The sequence below is a fragment of the Bombina bombina genome, chromosome 4 (genome assembly GCF_027579735.1).
Source record: "Bombina bombina isolate aBomBom1 chromosome 4, aBomBom1.pri, whole genome shotgun sequence".
NCBI lineage: Eukaryota > Metazoa > Chordata > Amphibia > Anura > Bombinatoridae > Bombina > Bombina bombina.
The window spans coordinates 458,216,452-458,232,630 of record NC_069502.1 but is presented as its reverse complement, the minus strand read 5'-3'; the positions used below and the strand labels follow the sequence as shown (position 1 = coordinate 458,232,630).

The 16,179-nt window shown below is 39.1% G+C and overlaps 1 protein-coding gene across 1 annotated transcript in view; it reads left to right on the top strand.

Annotated features, from left to right (window-relative positions):
* Positions 1-16,179, top strand: part of ABCC5 (ATP binding cassette subfamily C member 5) — a 259,944-nt gene that overhangs the window by 165,157 nt on the left and 78,608 nt on the right. Inside the window, exons 22-23 of the mRNA XM_053710320.1 lie at positions 10,580-10,708; positions 10,835-11,021. Of these exons, the coding sequence (XP_053566295.1) occupies positions 10,580-10,708; positions 10,835-11,021 (316 nt within the window). The remainder of the gene's footprint in view (positions 1-10,579; positions 10,709-10,834; positions 11,022-16,179) is intronic.

Here is a 16,179-nt window from a genome sequence, read left to right as displayed (position 1 = left end):
CCATATTTAGTCATTCTCTTGCAAGCCTCAACATAGATAGGAGGTTGTGAGAGTCTGTGGTGATTTATACTTAGTTTATTCTTCAATCAAAAGTTTGTTATTTTTAAATGGCACCGGAGTGTGCTGTTTATCTCAGGCAGTATTTGGAAGAAGAATCTGCCTGCGTTTTTCTATGATCTTAGCAGACGTAACAGATCCATTTGCTGTTCTCACACATTCTGAGGAGTGAGGTACTTCAGAGGGGGAATGGCGTGCAGGTTTTCCTGCAGATAAGGTATGTGCAGTAAAATATTTTTCTAGGAATGGAATTGACTAAGAAAATACTGCTGATACCGAAGTAATGTAAGTAAAGCCTTAAATGCAGCGATAGCGACTGGTATCAGGCTTATTAATAGAGATACATACTCTTATAAAAATGTGTTTTAAAACGTTTGCTGGCATGTTTAATCGTTTTTTAACGTACATTGGTGATAACACTGTAATGTTGGTATAGCCTTAAATGCAGTAAAAGCGACTGGTATCAGGCTTATTAATAGAGATACATACTCTTGTAAAAATGTGTTTTAAAACGTTTGCTGGCATGTTTAATCGTTTTTTAACATATGTTTGGTGATAAAACTTATTGGGGCCTAAGTTTTTTCCACATGGCTGGCTTAAATTTTGCATAGAAACAGTTAACTGAAGCTTCCCACTGTTGTAATATGAGTGAGAGGGGCCTAATTTAGCGCTTTTTTGCGCAGTTAAAATTACAAAATGAATTATCCAGATTCCCTCAGCAGTCCCATGAATACTACAGGACATTTCTAAAGGGCTAAAAAGACTTCCAAAATCGTTTATAGGGAAGGTAATCCACAGCTCTGCTGTGGCAGTTTTGTTGTGTCTGTTTTTAAAAACGTCTGTCGTTTTTTTGATCTGTTTTTTGCATTAAGGGGTTAATCATCCATTTGCAAGTGGGTGCAATGCTCTGTTACCTTATTACATGTACTGTAAAAATTTCGTTTGTTTTACTGCCTTTTTTCACTGTTTTTCTAATTTCGACAAAATTTGTTTCTCTTAAAGGCACAGTAACGTTTTATATATTTGCTTGTTAACTTGATTTGAAGTGTTTTCCAAGCTTAGTAGTCTCATTATTAGTCTGTTCTAACATGTCTGACATAGAGGAAGCTCTGTGTTCATTATGTTTTAAAGCCATGGTGGAACCCTATCTTAGAATGTGTACCAGATGTACTGATTTCATGTTAAACAATAAAGATCATTTTTTGTCTTTAAAAACATTATCACTAGAGGATTCTGTCGTGGGGGTAGTTATGCCGACTAACTCTCCCCACGTGTCAGACCTTTTGACTCCCGCTTTAGGGACTCACGCTCAAATGGCGCCAAGTACATCAAGGGCACCCATAGCGTTTATTTTACCAGGGGATTCTGTCGAGGGGAAAGTTATGCCGATTAACTCTCCCCACGTGTCAGACCCTTCGACTCCCGCTTCAGGGACTCACGCTCAAATGGCGCCAAGTACATCAAGGGCGTCCATAGCGTTTATTTTACAAGACATGGCAAAGGTGGTGAATAATACTCTGGCAGCAGTATTAGTCAGACTACCTGAAATTAAAGGAAAGCAGATAGCTCTGGGGGTAGATACAGAGCATACAGCCGCTTTAAGAACCATGTATGATACTACCTCACAATATGCTTAGTCTGTGGGTCATTTTTTTGACTCAGGGAAGATGATTTAACCTGATTCTGATATTTCTACATTTAAAATGTATGCTTGAGAACCTCCACTTGTTGCTCAGGGAGGCTTTGGCTGCTCGGAATGAATGTGTACAATCGCAGGGCCAGAGAAATTGTGTAGACTGGATAAATAATATGCAGTGCCGGTGTGTACTGATGTTTTTCCAATACCTAAAGAGGTTTACTAAAAAATTATTTTTTTTTTTTTAAGGAATGGGATAGACCAGGTGTGCCGTTCTCTTCCCCTCCTATTTTTTAGAAGAATGTTTTCTAATAGTTACCACCACACGGGACTTCTGGCAGACAGTTCCTAAGGTGGAGAGAAGAGTTTCTACTCTAGCTAAGCGTACCACTACCTCTGGCGAGGACAGTTGTGCATTTTAGATCCAATGGATAAAAAATGTTTATTCAACAGGGTTTTATCCTGCAGCCCCTTGCATACATTGCTTCTGTCACTGCTGCTGCGGCGTTCTGGGTTGAGTCTCTTGATGAGGCTTTACAGTTAGCGACTCCATTGGATGAATATATTTGACAAGCTTATGCTAGCCAATTCCTTGTTTTCTGATGCCTTTGTTCATTTGACTAGACTAACGGCTAAGAATTCTGTTTTTTACTATACTGGCGCGCAGAGCGCTATGGCTTATATCATGGTCAGCTGTCGTGACTTTAATAAATAAGCTACTTAACTTCCCTTCAAGGGGCAGACCCTATTCGGGCCTGGTTTGAAGGAGATTATTGCTTATATCACTGGCGGAAAAGGTCATACCCTTCCTCAGGATAGGAATCAAGGGCCAAAAAAGGTCTAATTTTCGTGCCTTTTAAAACTTCAGGGCAGGTGTGGCATCCACTTCCTCTAAGGCAAAACAAGAGGGAATTTTTGCTCAGTCCAAGGCGGTCTGGAGACAATTGGACCTGGAACAAAGATAAGCAGGCCAAGGAGCCTGCTGCTGCCTCTAAGGCAGCATGAAGGAACGGACCCCTATCCGGTAACGGATCCTATAGGGGGCAGACTTTCATTCTTCGCCCGGGCGTGGGCAAGAGATGCCCAGGATCCCTAGGCATTGGAATTTATATCCCAGAGATATCTTCTGGATTTCAAAGATTCCCCCCCCAAAAAAGGGGAGATTTCGCCTTTCACAATTATCTGCAAACCAGAGAAAGAAGGAGGCATTCTTACATTGTGTACGAGATCCATCCAGTTCCAAGAGAGGAACAGGGACAGAGTTTTTACTCAAATCTGTTTGTGGTTCCCAAGGTGAGGGAACCTTCAGACTTATTTTGGATCTAAAGATCTTAAACAAATTCCTCAGAATTCCGTCATTTAAGATGGAAACTATTCGTACCATCTTAACTATGATCCAGGAGAGTCAATAGAGGACTACAATGGATTTGAAGGATGCTTATCCTCACATTGTGATGCATAAAGATCACCTTCGTTTTTCAGGTTTGCCTTTCTAGACAGGCATTACCAGTTTGTAGCTCTTTCCTTTGGGATATCTACAGCCCCAAGAATCTTTATGGAGGTTCTGGGGTCGCTTTGGCGGTCCTTAGGCTGCGGGGCATTGAAGTGGCCCCTTAGTTAGACGACATCCTGATGCAGGCGTCAAACATCCAAATTGCCAAGTCTCATACGGACGTAGTACTGGCATTTCTGAGATCACATGGGTGGAAAGTGAACAAGGAAAGAGTTCTCTATCCCCAATCTCAAGGGTTTCACTCCTAGGGACTCTGATAGATTCTGTAGAAATGAAAATTTACCTGACGGAGTCCAGGTTGTCAAAGTTTCTAAATTTCTGCCGTGTTTTTCATCCCATCCGCGCCCTTCGGTGGCTCAGTACATGAATGAAATCGGCTTCAAGGGACATAGTACCGTTTGCACGTCTACATTTCAGACCGCTGCAACTATGCATGCTCAGTCAGAGGAACGGGGATTACACAGATTTGTCCCCCTGTTGAACCTGGACCAAGAGACCAGAGATTCTCTTCTCTGGTGACTATGTCGGGTCCATCTGTTCAAGGGTATGACCTTCCGCAGGTCAGATGGGACAATTGTTACAATGGATGCCAGCCTTTTAGGTTGGGATGCAGTCTGGAACTCCCTGAAGGCTCAGGGATAGTGGACTTAGGAGGAGACCCTCCTTCTAATAAATATTCTGGGAGTGATATTCCATGCTCTTCAGACTTGGCCTCAGTTAGCAACTCTGAGGTACATCATACTCAGTCGGACAATATACACGACTGTGGCTTACATCAGCCATCAAGGGGGAACAGAAGTTCCCTAGTGATGTTAGAAGTCTTACAATAATTCACTGGACAGAGACTCACTCTTGTCTATCAGCTATCCATATCCCAGGTGTTGAGAACTGGGAGGTGGATTTTCTAAGTCGTCAGACTTTTCTTCCGGGGGAGTGGGATTTCCTCCGGAGGTCAAGACCAAGCAGGAGAGGGCTTTGGTGTATTTGACAGCACCTGCGTAGCCACGCAGGACCTGGTATGCAGATCTGGTGGACATGTCATCCTTTCCATCACGGTCTCTGCTTCTGAGACAGGTCCCTCTACCTCAGGGTCCTTTCAACCATCTAAATAGAATCAATCTGAGATGGACTGCCTGGAGACTGAACGCTTGATGTTATCAAAGCATGGCTTCTCCGAGTCAGTCATTGATACCTTAATACAGACATGAAAGCCTGTCTCTAGGAAAATTGAACATAGATATGGTGTAAATATCTGATTGTTATGAATCCAAGGGTTACTCATGGAGTAAAGCCTGGATTCCCAGGATATTATCTTTTCTCCAAGATGTTTTTGAGAAAAGGGTTGTCAGCTAATTCCTTAAAAGGGACAGATTTTTACTCTGTCTATTTTTTTGCACCAGCGTCTGGCAGGTATTCTAGACGTTCAGGCATTTGGTCAGGCTTTGGTTAGATCCAAGCCTGTGTTTAAAACTGTTGCTCCACCATGGAGCTTAAACCTGGTTCTTAAGGCTCTTCAAGAAGTTCCGTTTGAACCTTTTTTGTTCCATAGATATCAATCTTTATCTTGGAAAGTTCCTTTTGGGTAGCTATTTCCTCGACTCGTAGAGTCTCCAAGTTATCTGTGTTACAATGTGATTCTCCTTATCTGGTCCTTCGTACGGATAAGGTAGTCCTGCGTACCAACCTGGGTTTTTTCCTAAGGTGGTATCTAACAAGAACATCACTCAAGAGATAGTTGTTCCATGCTTGTATCCTAATCCTTCCTCAAAGAATGAACGTCTATTACACAATATTGGACCTGGTTTGTGCTTTAAAGTTTTACTTACAAGATACTACAGTTTTCATCAAACGTTCACCTTGTTTGTTGTCTATTCTGGACAGAGGAGAGGTCAAAGGACTTCAGCAACCTCTGTCTTTTTGGTTAAAAAGCATAATTCATTTAGCTTATGAGACTGCTGGACAGCAGCCTCCTGAAGGGATTGCAGCTCATTCTACTAGAGCTGTGGTTTTCACTTGGGCCTTTTTTTTTTTAAATGTGGCTTCTGTTGAACAGATTTACAAGACGGAGTCTTGGTCTGCGCTTCATACTTTTTCAAATTTAACAAATTTGATACCTTGCTTCTTTGGAGGCTATTTTTGGGAGAAAGGTTTTTTTTTTTTTTACAGGCAGTGGTAACTTCCGTTTAAGTACCTGCCTTGTCCCTCCCATCATCCGTGTACTTTAGCTTTGGTATTGGTATTCCATAAGTAATGGATGCTCCGTGGACTGGATACACTTAACAAGAGAAAACATAATTTATGCTTACCTGATAAATTTATTTCTCTTGTAGTGTATCCAGTCCACGGCCCGCCCTGTCACTTTAAGGCAGGTAATTTTTTCATTTGAACTACAGTCACCACTGCACCCTATGGTTTTTCCTTTCTCTGCATGTTTTCGGTCGAATGACTGAATATGGCAGTTAGGGGAGGAGCTATATAGCAGCTTTGCTGTGGGTGGACTCTTGCAACTTCCTGTTGGGAAGGAGAATATATTCCATAAGTAATGGATGATCCGTGGACTGGATACACTACAAGAGAAATAAATTTATCAGGTAAGCATAAATTATGTTTTTGCATTTACATACACTGAGAATCTGTATAGGCATTAATATGGTTATTACACAGTTTTAGTTCCCTACATTTTTAGGCTTCAGACTAAGCTAGAAACAGACTAAGAAAGTGGTACATAATGGTACCTATTATATGCTGATCTTATGCATGTACAGTAGTGTGTAAAAAAAGAGGCCAGGAACAAGCAAATAACATGTTTGTTTTTTTTCTTCCTTTATCACTAATCTTAAACTCTACCTTGCCACAATATTATTTTCTTACTATATATGACTTGAAGTTTTGGGCAGGCTTAGGCCCCTGGAGAGACTGGATTGTATACTACAGACTTACAAATGCTGCAGTGTTCTTTAGGATGCATTCTGCTATGTAATGATTGCTTAGAACAGGACCAAAGAGGTGTGCAAATCTCTTCAAATTTTATTTCTTTCCTAAGATATATAGAGTCTTAAGACGTCATTCAATTACTAGTGGGAATATCACTCCTGGCCAGCAGGAGGAGGCAAAGAGCACCACAGCAAAGCTGTTAAATGTCACTTCCCTACCCATGATCCCCAGTCATTCTCTTTGCCTCTGTCAATGGAGGAGGTGAAGTTTGGTGTCTGAAGAAATTAATTTATTATTTTGGATACTTTTCCCTGCAAGCAAGGATTTTTGGGTTTAGCTGTGTCCACGTCAATCTCTGCAGCAGAGTAGTCGTGGTTTTTAAGCAGTTAGGAAGTTGTAAGGTTGTGATTACTTTGTTTTCTAACATATTGCTGCCCTAGGTATAGAAAGCCAGAGTTGGTTACTATCGGCTAGATTACGAGTTGTGCGTTAAGGTAAAAAAGCAGCGTTAAGAGGTCCTGACGCTGCTTTTTTACGCCCGCTGGTATTACGAGTCTTGCAGGTATAGGTGTACCGCAAAGCTAAAAAGAGAAAAAAGAATACACTTAATAAGCACTCCTAGGTCATATGGAGACAATATTGGTATAATAAAGTCATTAGTGAAATCCAAGAATTGAGAGTGGGGAGACAAGAACTAAACTAAGGTTAAAATATAACTTTTATTGGGGGCAAAAAATAAAATAGGAAAATCAAAATTAAAAACACACTTAGGCTCCGACTGTAGTTAACTAAGCTTGACGTGACAATATCATGATAAACAAAGATATCCTCAGGCGATACTGCTATATTGAATAGTCACCCAATTTGGACTACCTGCCAATCGTCAAAGATCTATGGGTAGCAGTATTGACCCTGAAGATTAATATTTAGTAGGTGTGATACCCACGTACGATTTAAGGAATCTAGCCCAGAGTGGCTAGATGTATATATTGTCACTAATGATACTAACCACTGCTGTGAGTCACTGCTAGATTACACCAGTAATGGTTCATTATTGATGCATATTTGACACAGAATGTCTAGGTGTGTATATTGTCACAGATGATACTAATAGCCGTTGTGAATCATTGCTCCATTACATCAATGCAGCTTCAATATTATCAAGTAACGGATTCTACACCTGATTCGGGTAACTTTGTACAGGTTGCTTTTATTATATATTTGCTCTTAATTGCATAAGTATCTAAAAACAACGAGTTATGCCTTTTAGTTGAAGTAACTATATGCAGCTTCCTTGAATATGAGCAGACTCTTGTGACTATTCATTGGTGTTCGATTCACTGAAATACACAATTGATATTTGAAGCAGTAGTGTTTTTTAAGTTATCTGTGTTCACATGTGATTGTGTATAACAAGTGAAACATATGTTGTGTGTTTACATTTGTACACTGTATAATCCCCGCAGAGTATCTAACTATAATAGACGTTGCCTTTGCAACTATCTGATCAAACCAGGTGGCAAATTTAAAAGACAAAGATTCCAATCTACTGATCTCAGATTCAGCAGCAGTATCTGGCAGATACCTCAATGGTTATGTTAGCAGCTGGGAGTAACTAATTAATGTAGAAGATAGTTGTTACCAGAACATCGATATTGGTGTATCCACTTTATTGTGTAAAATCGGACAGTTATCAGTTACTGATTATGTGCTATCACCAACACAATGTTAGATATATATGAACTAGTCTGGGTATAATAAGTGTTACAAACGTAGCTTTATATTTGGATTTAATAAAGGACTGGATATCTTATTGTGACACATGTTAATATTGTCCCATTATGTAACATCCCAAGTTCATATGTCTATATGTTATACTTGTGACTTAGGAAAGAAATCTGAATGTGGTCGATTCACTTGCTCGTTTATCAAGGAGTTTTTGGTTGTCAACGTCAGCACGCGGGTATATATCGGCAAATAGAAAGTGTTTATCAGCTGTGGACTTTCACAAATACACTATTACCTAGCGATAATTATAATTTAAAATTTCTGCGTTATCGTGTGCAGACAAAAGCTGTATATTTGACACCCAAATTCGCCTGAGTGTATTCACACTATTGTGTATAGAGTTGTATGTGATAAATCTTGTAATCTGTAGCTGCTTATAAGAGAGATGTACACTTTTGCACTCTCATTCACTCAGTTAATATATTTGTGTTCAAGTCACTGAAATAATACCACCACAATTAATATTGGAAGCACCAGTATTTTACATTATCTGTGTTCACATATGATAGTGTATTAACGAGTGAACTATATGTTGTGTACTTTCATTTGTACACTGTATAATCCCTGCAGAGTGTCTCCGTATAATGAATGTTGCCTTTACAATTATCTGATCAAACCAAGTGGCGAGTTTGAAATACAAAGATTCAGATCTGCTGATCTCAAATTTAACAGCAGTATCAGGCAAACAACTCTGTGATTATGTTAGCAGCTGGGAGTAACAAATTAATACAGGAGGTACAGTACATATCACCAGAACTCCGGTATCAGTGTATCCACTTAGTTATGTAAAATTAGACAGCTGTCAGTTGCTGATAATATGCTTTCACAAATGCAATGTTAGATACGTATAAACTAGGCTGGATCTATTGAATGTTACAAACGTAACTTTGTACTTAGTTTTAGTACAAGGCTGGATACCTTATTGTGACACATGTTGTCCCATTATATAACAGCCCAAGTTCATATGTCTATGTGTTATACTTATAACTTTGAAAGGAAAGCTAAGTGCGGTCGATTCACTTGCTCAATTACCCAAGAGTTTTTGGTTGTCTGTGTCCATACTCGGGTATATACCGGCAAGTAAAAAATATTTATCAGCTGTGAACTGTCACGAATACAATAATGAATAGCGGTAATTACAAAATAATTTACAATTTCTGCATTATCGTGTACAACCGACCGCTGGTTATTGTAAATTTGACATCCAAATTCACCTAAGTCTATTCACACTATATCGTATAGAGTTGTATGTGATAGATATTGTGATCTGTAGCTGCTTATAAGAGAGGTATACACTCTTGCACTCTCATTCACTCCTTTAATTGAGTTTAAATGGATGTTGCCAGTAGCCATTCATATGCCAAGTGTAAACTGTTTCTATGTCGATAATGAACATTAGTGAAGCATGGATTAGTATGATAGACTACAGTAAAAAGATTGGAAGCTTGAGACTTACTAAAAACACAGGAGCTCCTAGGACTCCTCACCATTGCCCTAACGTCCCTAACATGTTTCGCCACATTGCATGCCCCTTGGTCCTCTCAGCATATTTTTTCCAATTTTTTTTTTTTTTTCAAATTTGATCCTTTTGCCTCGGCTGAGGTTTCTTTTAGGAGATTGGTTCTTCAAGCGGTGGTGCCTTCTGTTTAGGTCTGCCTGTCTTGTTTTCCCTCCCTATTCATTCTGTGTCCTCTAGCTTTGATATTGGTACCCACTTGTAATTGAATGACGTTGTGGACTCTCCATATCTTAGGAAAGAAAATGAAATTTATGCTTACCTGATAAATGTTTCACGACCCCACCCTTTATTAAGGCAGTTATTTTTTTACTAAATCTCAGGCACCTCTACACCTTTGTGTTATTCCTTTTTCCATTTCCCTTTGGTCGAATGACTGGGGATTATGGGTAGGGGAGTGACATTTAACAGCTTTGCTGTGGTGCTCTTTGCCTCCTTCTGACCAGGAGTGATATTCCCACTAGTAATTGAATGACGTCATGGACTCTCCATATCCGGAAAAAAAGAAATTTATCAGGTAAGCATAAATTTATTTTTTTAAACTTGTATCTATATTAATACTGGTTCTTACGTTTTGAAATAAACTGAGCATGTGTGCGCAGTTCTGTACATTCTGCCTCACTGAATGCAGAAATTAAAAGGATATTAAACGGTCTGTTTCATTATTGTAATAAGAAAAGCACTAAGCAGTGGCATATACTTAATAGCAATAAATGCAATATGTATTATTCATCTATTTAAATGGATTTTACCTTTAATTTATTTTTGTGTAAACTTCATTTGTGCAGTGTCCATTACTTATTGTCAAAGCCCTACAAGGGGTCTCTGGTATCTACAGGAAGCTTATCTGGCATGTCATAAAACTTCCAGAGTTGGTTTAGGATTAAGTGAATAGACTAGATAATCAGGGAGTCTGATTTGCTCATGCTCAGAATTCGCAGAATGAAACTTAAGTTTCAAAAATGTCTCCACTCTTATCACACTGAGAGCAGGAGCTACAGTAAGAAATTCTAAGTGCTAATGTTGCAAGAAAACGAGTAACTTGTTTGCTGTTTTTTTTACACAATCTGTATTTGTTTTTACCAAAGGAGCACTGTTTAATATTCCTTTTTAAGGATTAATATTATTTTTTCAGGGTTTTCATCCGAGAGTTGAAGCGGCTAGATAATATCACACAGTCTCCTTTCTTGTCACACATAACATCCAGTATCCAAGGGCTATCCACTATTCATGCCTACAACAAAGGACATGAGTTTTTACACAGGTTAGTGCCCACTTCACATATGGGTATGAGTTTGACAAGCAGCACTGTAATATGGATGGGGCAGTGTGGTTGCGTTTGTTCAGTGCTGAAGATTAAATTCCTGCTCTCGTTGTATTTGTTCTTCAGGTATCAGGAGCTCCTAGATAATAACCAGGCTCCATTTTACTTATTTAACTGCGCCATGCGTTGGCTGGCAATTCGCTTGGATGTCATCAGTGTGTCCCTGATCAGTACTACAGGCCTTATGATTATATTAATGCATGGGAAGATCTCACCAGCTTATGCCGGGCTTGCCATGTCTTATGCTGTTCAGGTATGGAAAAAATATATTTTGATTAAAGCAACATATATAAATGAGCTCCTACACTGATCAAATAATTACTATATGGAATATAGAAAGGTCAGTGATCTGACATGTGAAGAATGCATTCCTGTCTGTTCTGGAGCAGTGTATAAACCACAAAATAAATGATAAAACTGCAATTAAATTTTTTTTTTTTTTTTTTTTTTTATACTGTGTATTTAATGTAAATAGTTCACATTCCAATGTCCTCCACGTAAGGAAACATGTTCTAAGTATTTTTAAATAAATATTCTTTATATATATATATATATATATATATATATATATATATATAACACCAGAATACCATTGTTCATAAACCCAGGGTGCTGCAGATACCATCCGTAATTAAGAGAGCACTCACTGGGAATTCTTTTTTAAAACTGTCACCTTTAATACGTGAACGTTTTTGGGGCTTTAAAATATCACTTGCTACTTCTGATAAGGTAGGGGAGCCCTGCGCTAGTTAGTGTGTGCGGGATGTCATCTGTCTACAATCTCTACGGTCTAATACTACCATATTCAGTAAATCAGGCAATTGATTAATTGTAAAATACCCACTGTGGAAGTTATGTCCAATGTATCAGTAGAATGGAATTTGTTGTCTCCTAACATGATTTGCGTGCAAGAGTCTAATAGACCTATAAATATAGGTATATGCCTAACTGTCAGTACTACTATTTATAGTTGCATAGGTCAGACACACACCTGTATACATATTTAAATACAGACATAGTATAATAATAGGCGATTATAAATAAAGTATGTGTACAATGGCTGAAACAGCCTTTAGAATTACATCAGCCTTATCATATAGACTTATGTCAAAAAACATTACATATGTACCTTATAGCGCCTCCCAGAAGACCTGTAAAAATAATCAAAGTTAGCCAAAACTAGTAAAAATAACAACACCTGGTGTAATTAACATAACATGTCAAAAAGGACAAAAAGTTAGCACAAATTAGAAAAAAATTACAATATTGGCAATAATGTATGTGTAGTCATTTTAGAGCTGCCAGTTATGAAGGCATTTTTTATGTAATAAAGATGTTGATTACACCTAATCATAATAGTAAAAGTATTGTATAAGGGTAAATACCCCTGTATAGAGGTTAATCCAAGGGAGTAGTAAAGGAAGCAATGCCAATCAATATTGGCATTGTGAGCTCTTGGGTGCAGCGTATCCAGTCTAAAAGTCCATCTAGCCTCCACCTGCAAAAACTTCTTCTTCCTATCAGCCCCTCAGACTATGGGGGGACATGGTCTATCAGTAAAAACCTCAAGTCCTTGACAGTATGTTTAGCTTCTAGAAAATGGCGTGCGACCGGTTGATCAGTCTTATTAGTACCCAAAGCTTCTCTTATCGCACTCCAATGATTGGCCATTCTCTTTCTAATATCATCATCAGTCTTTCCCACATAAAACTTCCCACAAACACAGCTCAATAAATAAACCATGAACTTGGTTGAGCATGTCATGTAATGTTGGATTTTATACTGTTTGTTATTATGGGGGTGCCTGAATGTCGAGCCTTGTATCATGGCACTGCAAGTCGTGCAACTTGGACATCTGTATGACCCTTGTTTCTTTGTCCTTAACCACTGGTCCTGCTTGTTGCAGTGTGTTGGGTCTGTTTTCATCAAGAGCTCTTTCAGATTGCTGTTCCTTTTGTACCCTATTCTTGGTACTGTGCTTTCTGTAAATGGTAATCTGGGGTCATTTTGGAGAACCCACCAGTTCTGTATGCCTTTCGCTAATAGGTGGGATGTAGGACCAAATGTGGTGGTCATAGTGACCCTCTGTTCCGTGTCCGTTCTCTCCTTGCCAGCGAGTAATGTTTCTTGATCCATTTTGGTTGACATCTTCCTTAATAGCTTTTATCAATGGTTCTGCATATCCTCTCCTCAGGAATTTTTCAGACATATCCTGTACTTGCATGGTTGCCTTTTCTGATAATGTGGTGTTCCTCATCACCCTGGTAATTTGGGCTTTAGGAATGGCCCTAATCAGTGACCTGAGATGATTGCTGGTAGCCAGAAGGGTTGAATTGCGGTCTGTAGACTTCTGATATAAAGTTCTAGCCAATTTTTCGTTTCCTTTTTGAAAATCCTTAGATCCAAAAAGTCAATCCTCTTGTCACTAAACTCAAGTTTGAATTTCACTGGAGTCATCATAAAGTTGAGTTCTGAAACCATCCCTCCAGGTCGTTGCTGTGTCCATTCCAGATGAGGAAAATATAATCTATATATCTGTCATGTTCCGATGTACATGCGCTCAGGACACAGACCCTCTGGGCAGTGGTAGGGATTTGGAGACACCGACCCCTTACCCGGGGAAGAGCATCCTGGACGTGGATAGATGATATTCTGTGATTCATAGTTGCAAAAAGTTATTGCAGAATTCATGGAGAGTGCAACATATGTATACAATATATTCTGGCTTCACTGTGACTTATAGTTAGTTAATAGGAGTAGCTGCAGGATTCATGAGAGAAAAATATAGCAATGTAGGATGTTCAGGCTTTAAAGTAAACTGGTAGAAGATTGACTCAGAGATGCAAACTAAGATTTGTTGCAGGTTCACAGTACATAATATTATATAGAGCTGTATGACAGTAATAAGCAGAGCAGCACAGGTGAAAGACAAGTTGCAAGTTTAAGGCATTAAATACTGTTTGTGCATATATTGGAGAATCACATGAAAGCTTTTAACTGATTCTCCAATATATGCACAAACAGTATTTGATGCCATAAACTTGGAAAAATTCAAGAACAAGGGGTCATGAGCTCAAGCTAAAGGGTAGTAGATTCAGGAGTAATTTGAGGAAGCACTACTTTACAGAAAGAGTGATTGATTTATGGAATAAACTTCCTCAAGAGGTAGTAGCGACAAACACTGTGGGGACTTTAAAAATGCATGGGACAAGCATAAGGCTATCCTACAAACTAGATAAGTTTATACTGTTAGGTAATATCGGGCAGATTTGCTGGGCCTATGGCTCTTATCTGCCGTCAATATCTATGTTTCTAGATGCAGAGTTCTGAATATAACAACATATTTTCAGGAGGATATTTCAGCTATGACAACATGTAACAGAGAATAGTTATAAAGTTCTGAGTAAGATTCTGTTTTAGTAATTAGAGAGTGATTATAACCAAATGCATACTTGTAATTTAGAATAAAGTTCAGAGTTTGTTAAGAAGCAGTGTCCAGGAAACAAAATGGTATTATATGAATACTTGCGATTAGATGATTTTAAGCATAGCTAAAAGGAAAGGCTGTAGCTTAAATATGCTGGTAAAATCCGTGCAGTAACAGTCACATACCTCTGTTGTTCTGGAACACAACTTTAAAGCTAATGCAATGCACATTAGGCCGGAGATGGTTTAAAAAGAGGCTGAGGGAATCGGGTGCATGAATGATTAATTAGGTAGGTAATTTGAATGCAGATACTACCCAAACCAGCATGATTGTCAGTAGCAGGGAAGGCAGTCTTAAAGGGACAGTGATATCAGGCAGGCATATGTTACAATATCTTTTATAGAATATGTTGGGATTGTCGTATACCTTCATTGCTGTTGTTTCATAGTCAGCCATGTACAGGTTGGCATATGAAGGGACCATACTCAAGCCCATAGCCGTGCCTGTGAGTTGTATATAGGTGGTCTCAAAACGGAAATAATTGTGTGTTAAACACAGATGTGGAATTCTGCAGATATATTCTGCGTCTGGACCCACATAAGGGTATTTCTGTAGTGCTTTCTCCACTGCTTTTATTCTATCAGAGTGTGGGATGATGGTATATAGACTGTTTACATCCATTGTTATCAACAAAGGTGACAGACCCAATTCTGGTGTGTTGGCAATAGACTGTATCATGTCAGAGGAGTGATCAATCCATATCGATAGTGTCTGAAACAAGGAGCCCCTTGCTGACACGATCGGTCTTCCTGGTGGTTTTTCAAGTCTCTTATGGATTTTAGGGATCATGTAAAGTATTGGGATGATAGGATATGTAACCATCAACCAATCATGTGTAGCTTGATCCATCCAATTTTTCTCTAATCCCTCTGATAGAATGAGCTTGATTTCGTCTTAAAATCTCATAGTAGGATCCCTTGGTAGTGGGCTGTATGTGGTGGTATCAATCAATTGTATCAAAATGTCCTCTTTATAGTCCACATAATCCAGGATAACCAGTGCCCACCCTTGTCAGCGGGTCTGATGACAATATTAGGGTCTTGGGCTAGATCAGAGATCGCCGATCTTCCTTCAGCTGAGATGTTCTGTTGAGTCTTGTCGTTAAACATGGTTTGTGCATCTTGTGTAACCAGGCGCTTATATGTCTTGATACTCGGATTGACTTGGACTGGATCAAACGTACTCGGACGTTTAAATGACTTGGCTGTAGGATCCATAGTACTGGACTGAAAAAAAGTCTTTTAATTTCAAAGTCCTTTGAAATTTGTGCAGATCTAGCCATACATCAAATGGTCTGGTCTGTGTTGTTGAAACTAAACTGAGTCCCCTATTGAGTAGTTTTAGTTCATATTCAGTCATCGTTCTAGAACTGAGATTAATAACCAATTCCTCCTCATTCTTCCATGTGGAGGTGGTCTTCTTGCACAACCCCCCTCGCCTTGTCTGTGGCCTTCTTCTCTGCGTCTGTGGCCAGACCTGGTGGTCACCCCTAAAAAAAGACTGGAATCCCGCAGTCAGTTGTTGGGGTTGTTGTGATGTTGAAGGGGCCTCATTATCTGAGCCAGAACTGCTGTCAATAGTATTTAGTTGAGGTCTGGTGTACCACCTCTGCCTACGTGGTCTCCTCCGGAAGTAGGTGTTACGCTCCTCAGGGGTTAATGTCCATTTGTAAACTTTCTTATCCTTATAGTCCTCAACAACATATTGTAGTTTTTTGTTTTTGAAATTGGTTAGTGCTTCTTGGTATTACTTCATCTGTGTTGATAATTTTTTAAACCAGTCCTCGGATGCATCCTTCTGTATAGTGAAAATGTTAATGCTTTCAAACTAGCTGATCTCATTTTTAACTTTCCCCAGTTGGGTTCTGACTTCTTCTATCACGAATAAGTCCAGTGAACATTTATTAAGCGCTGCACACCAATTT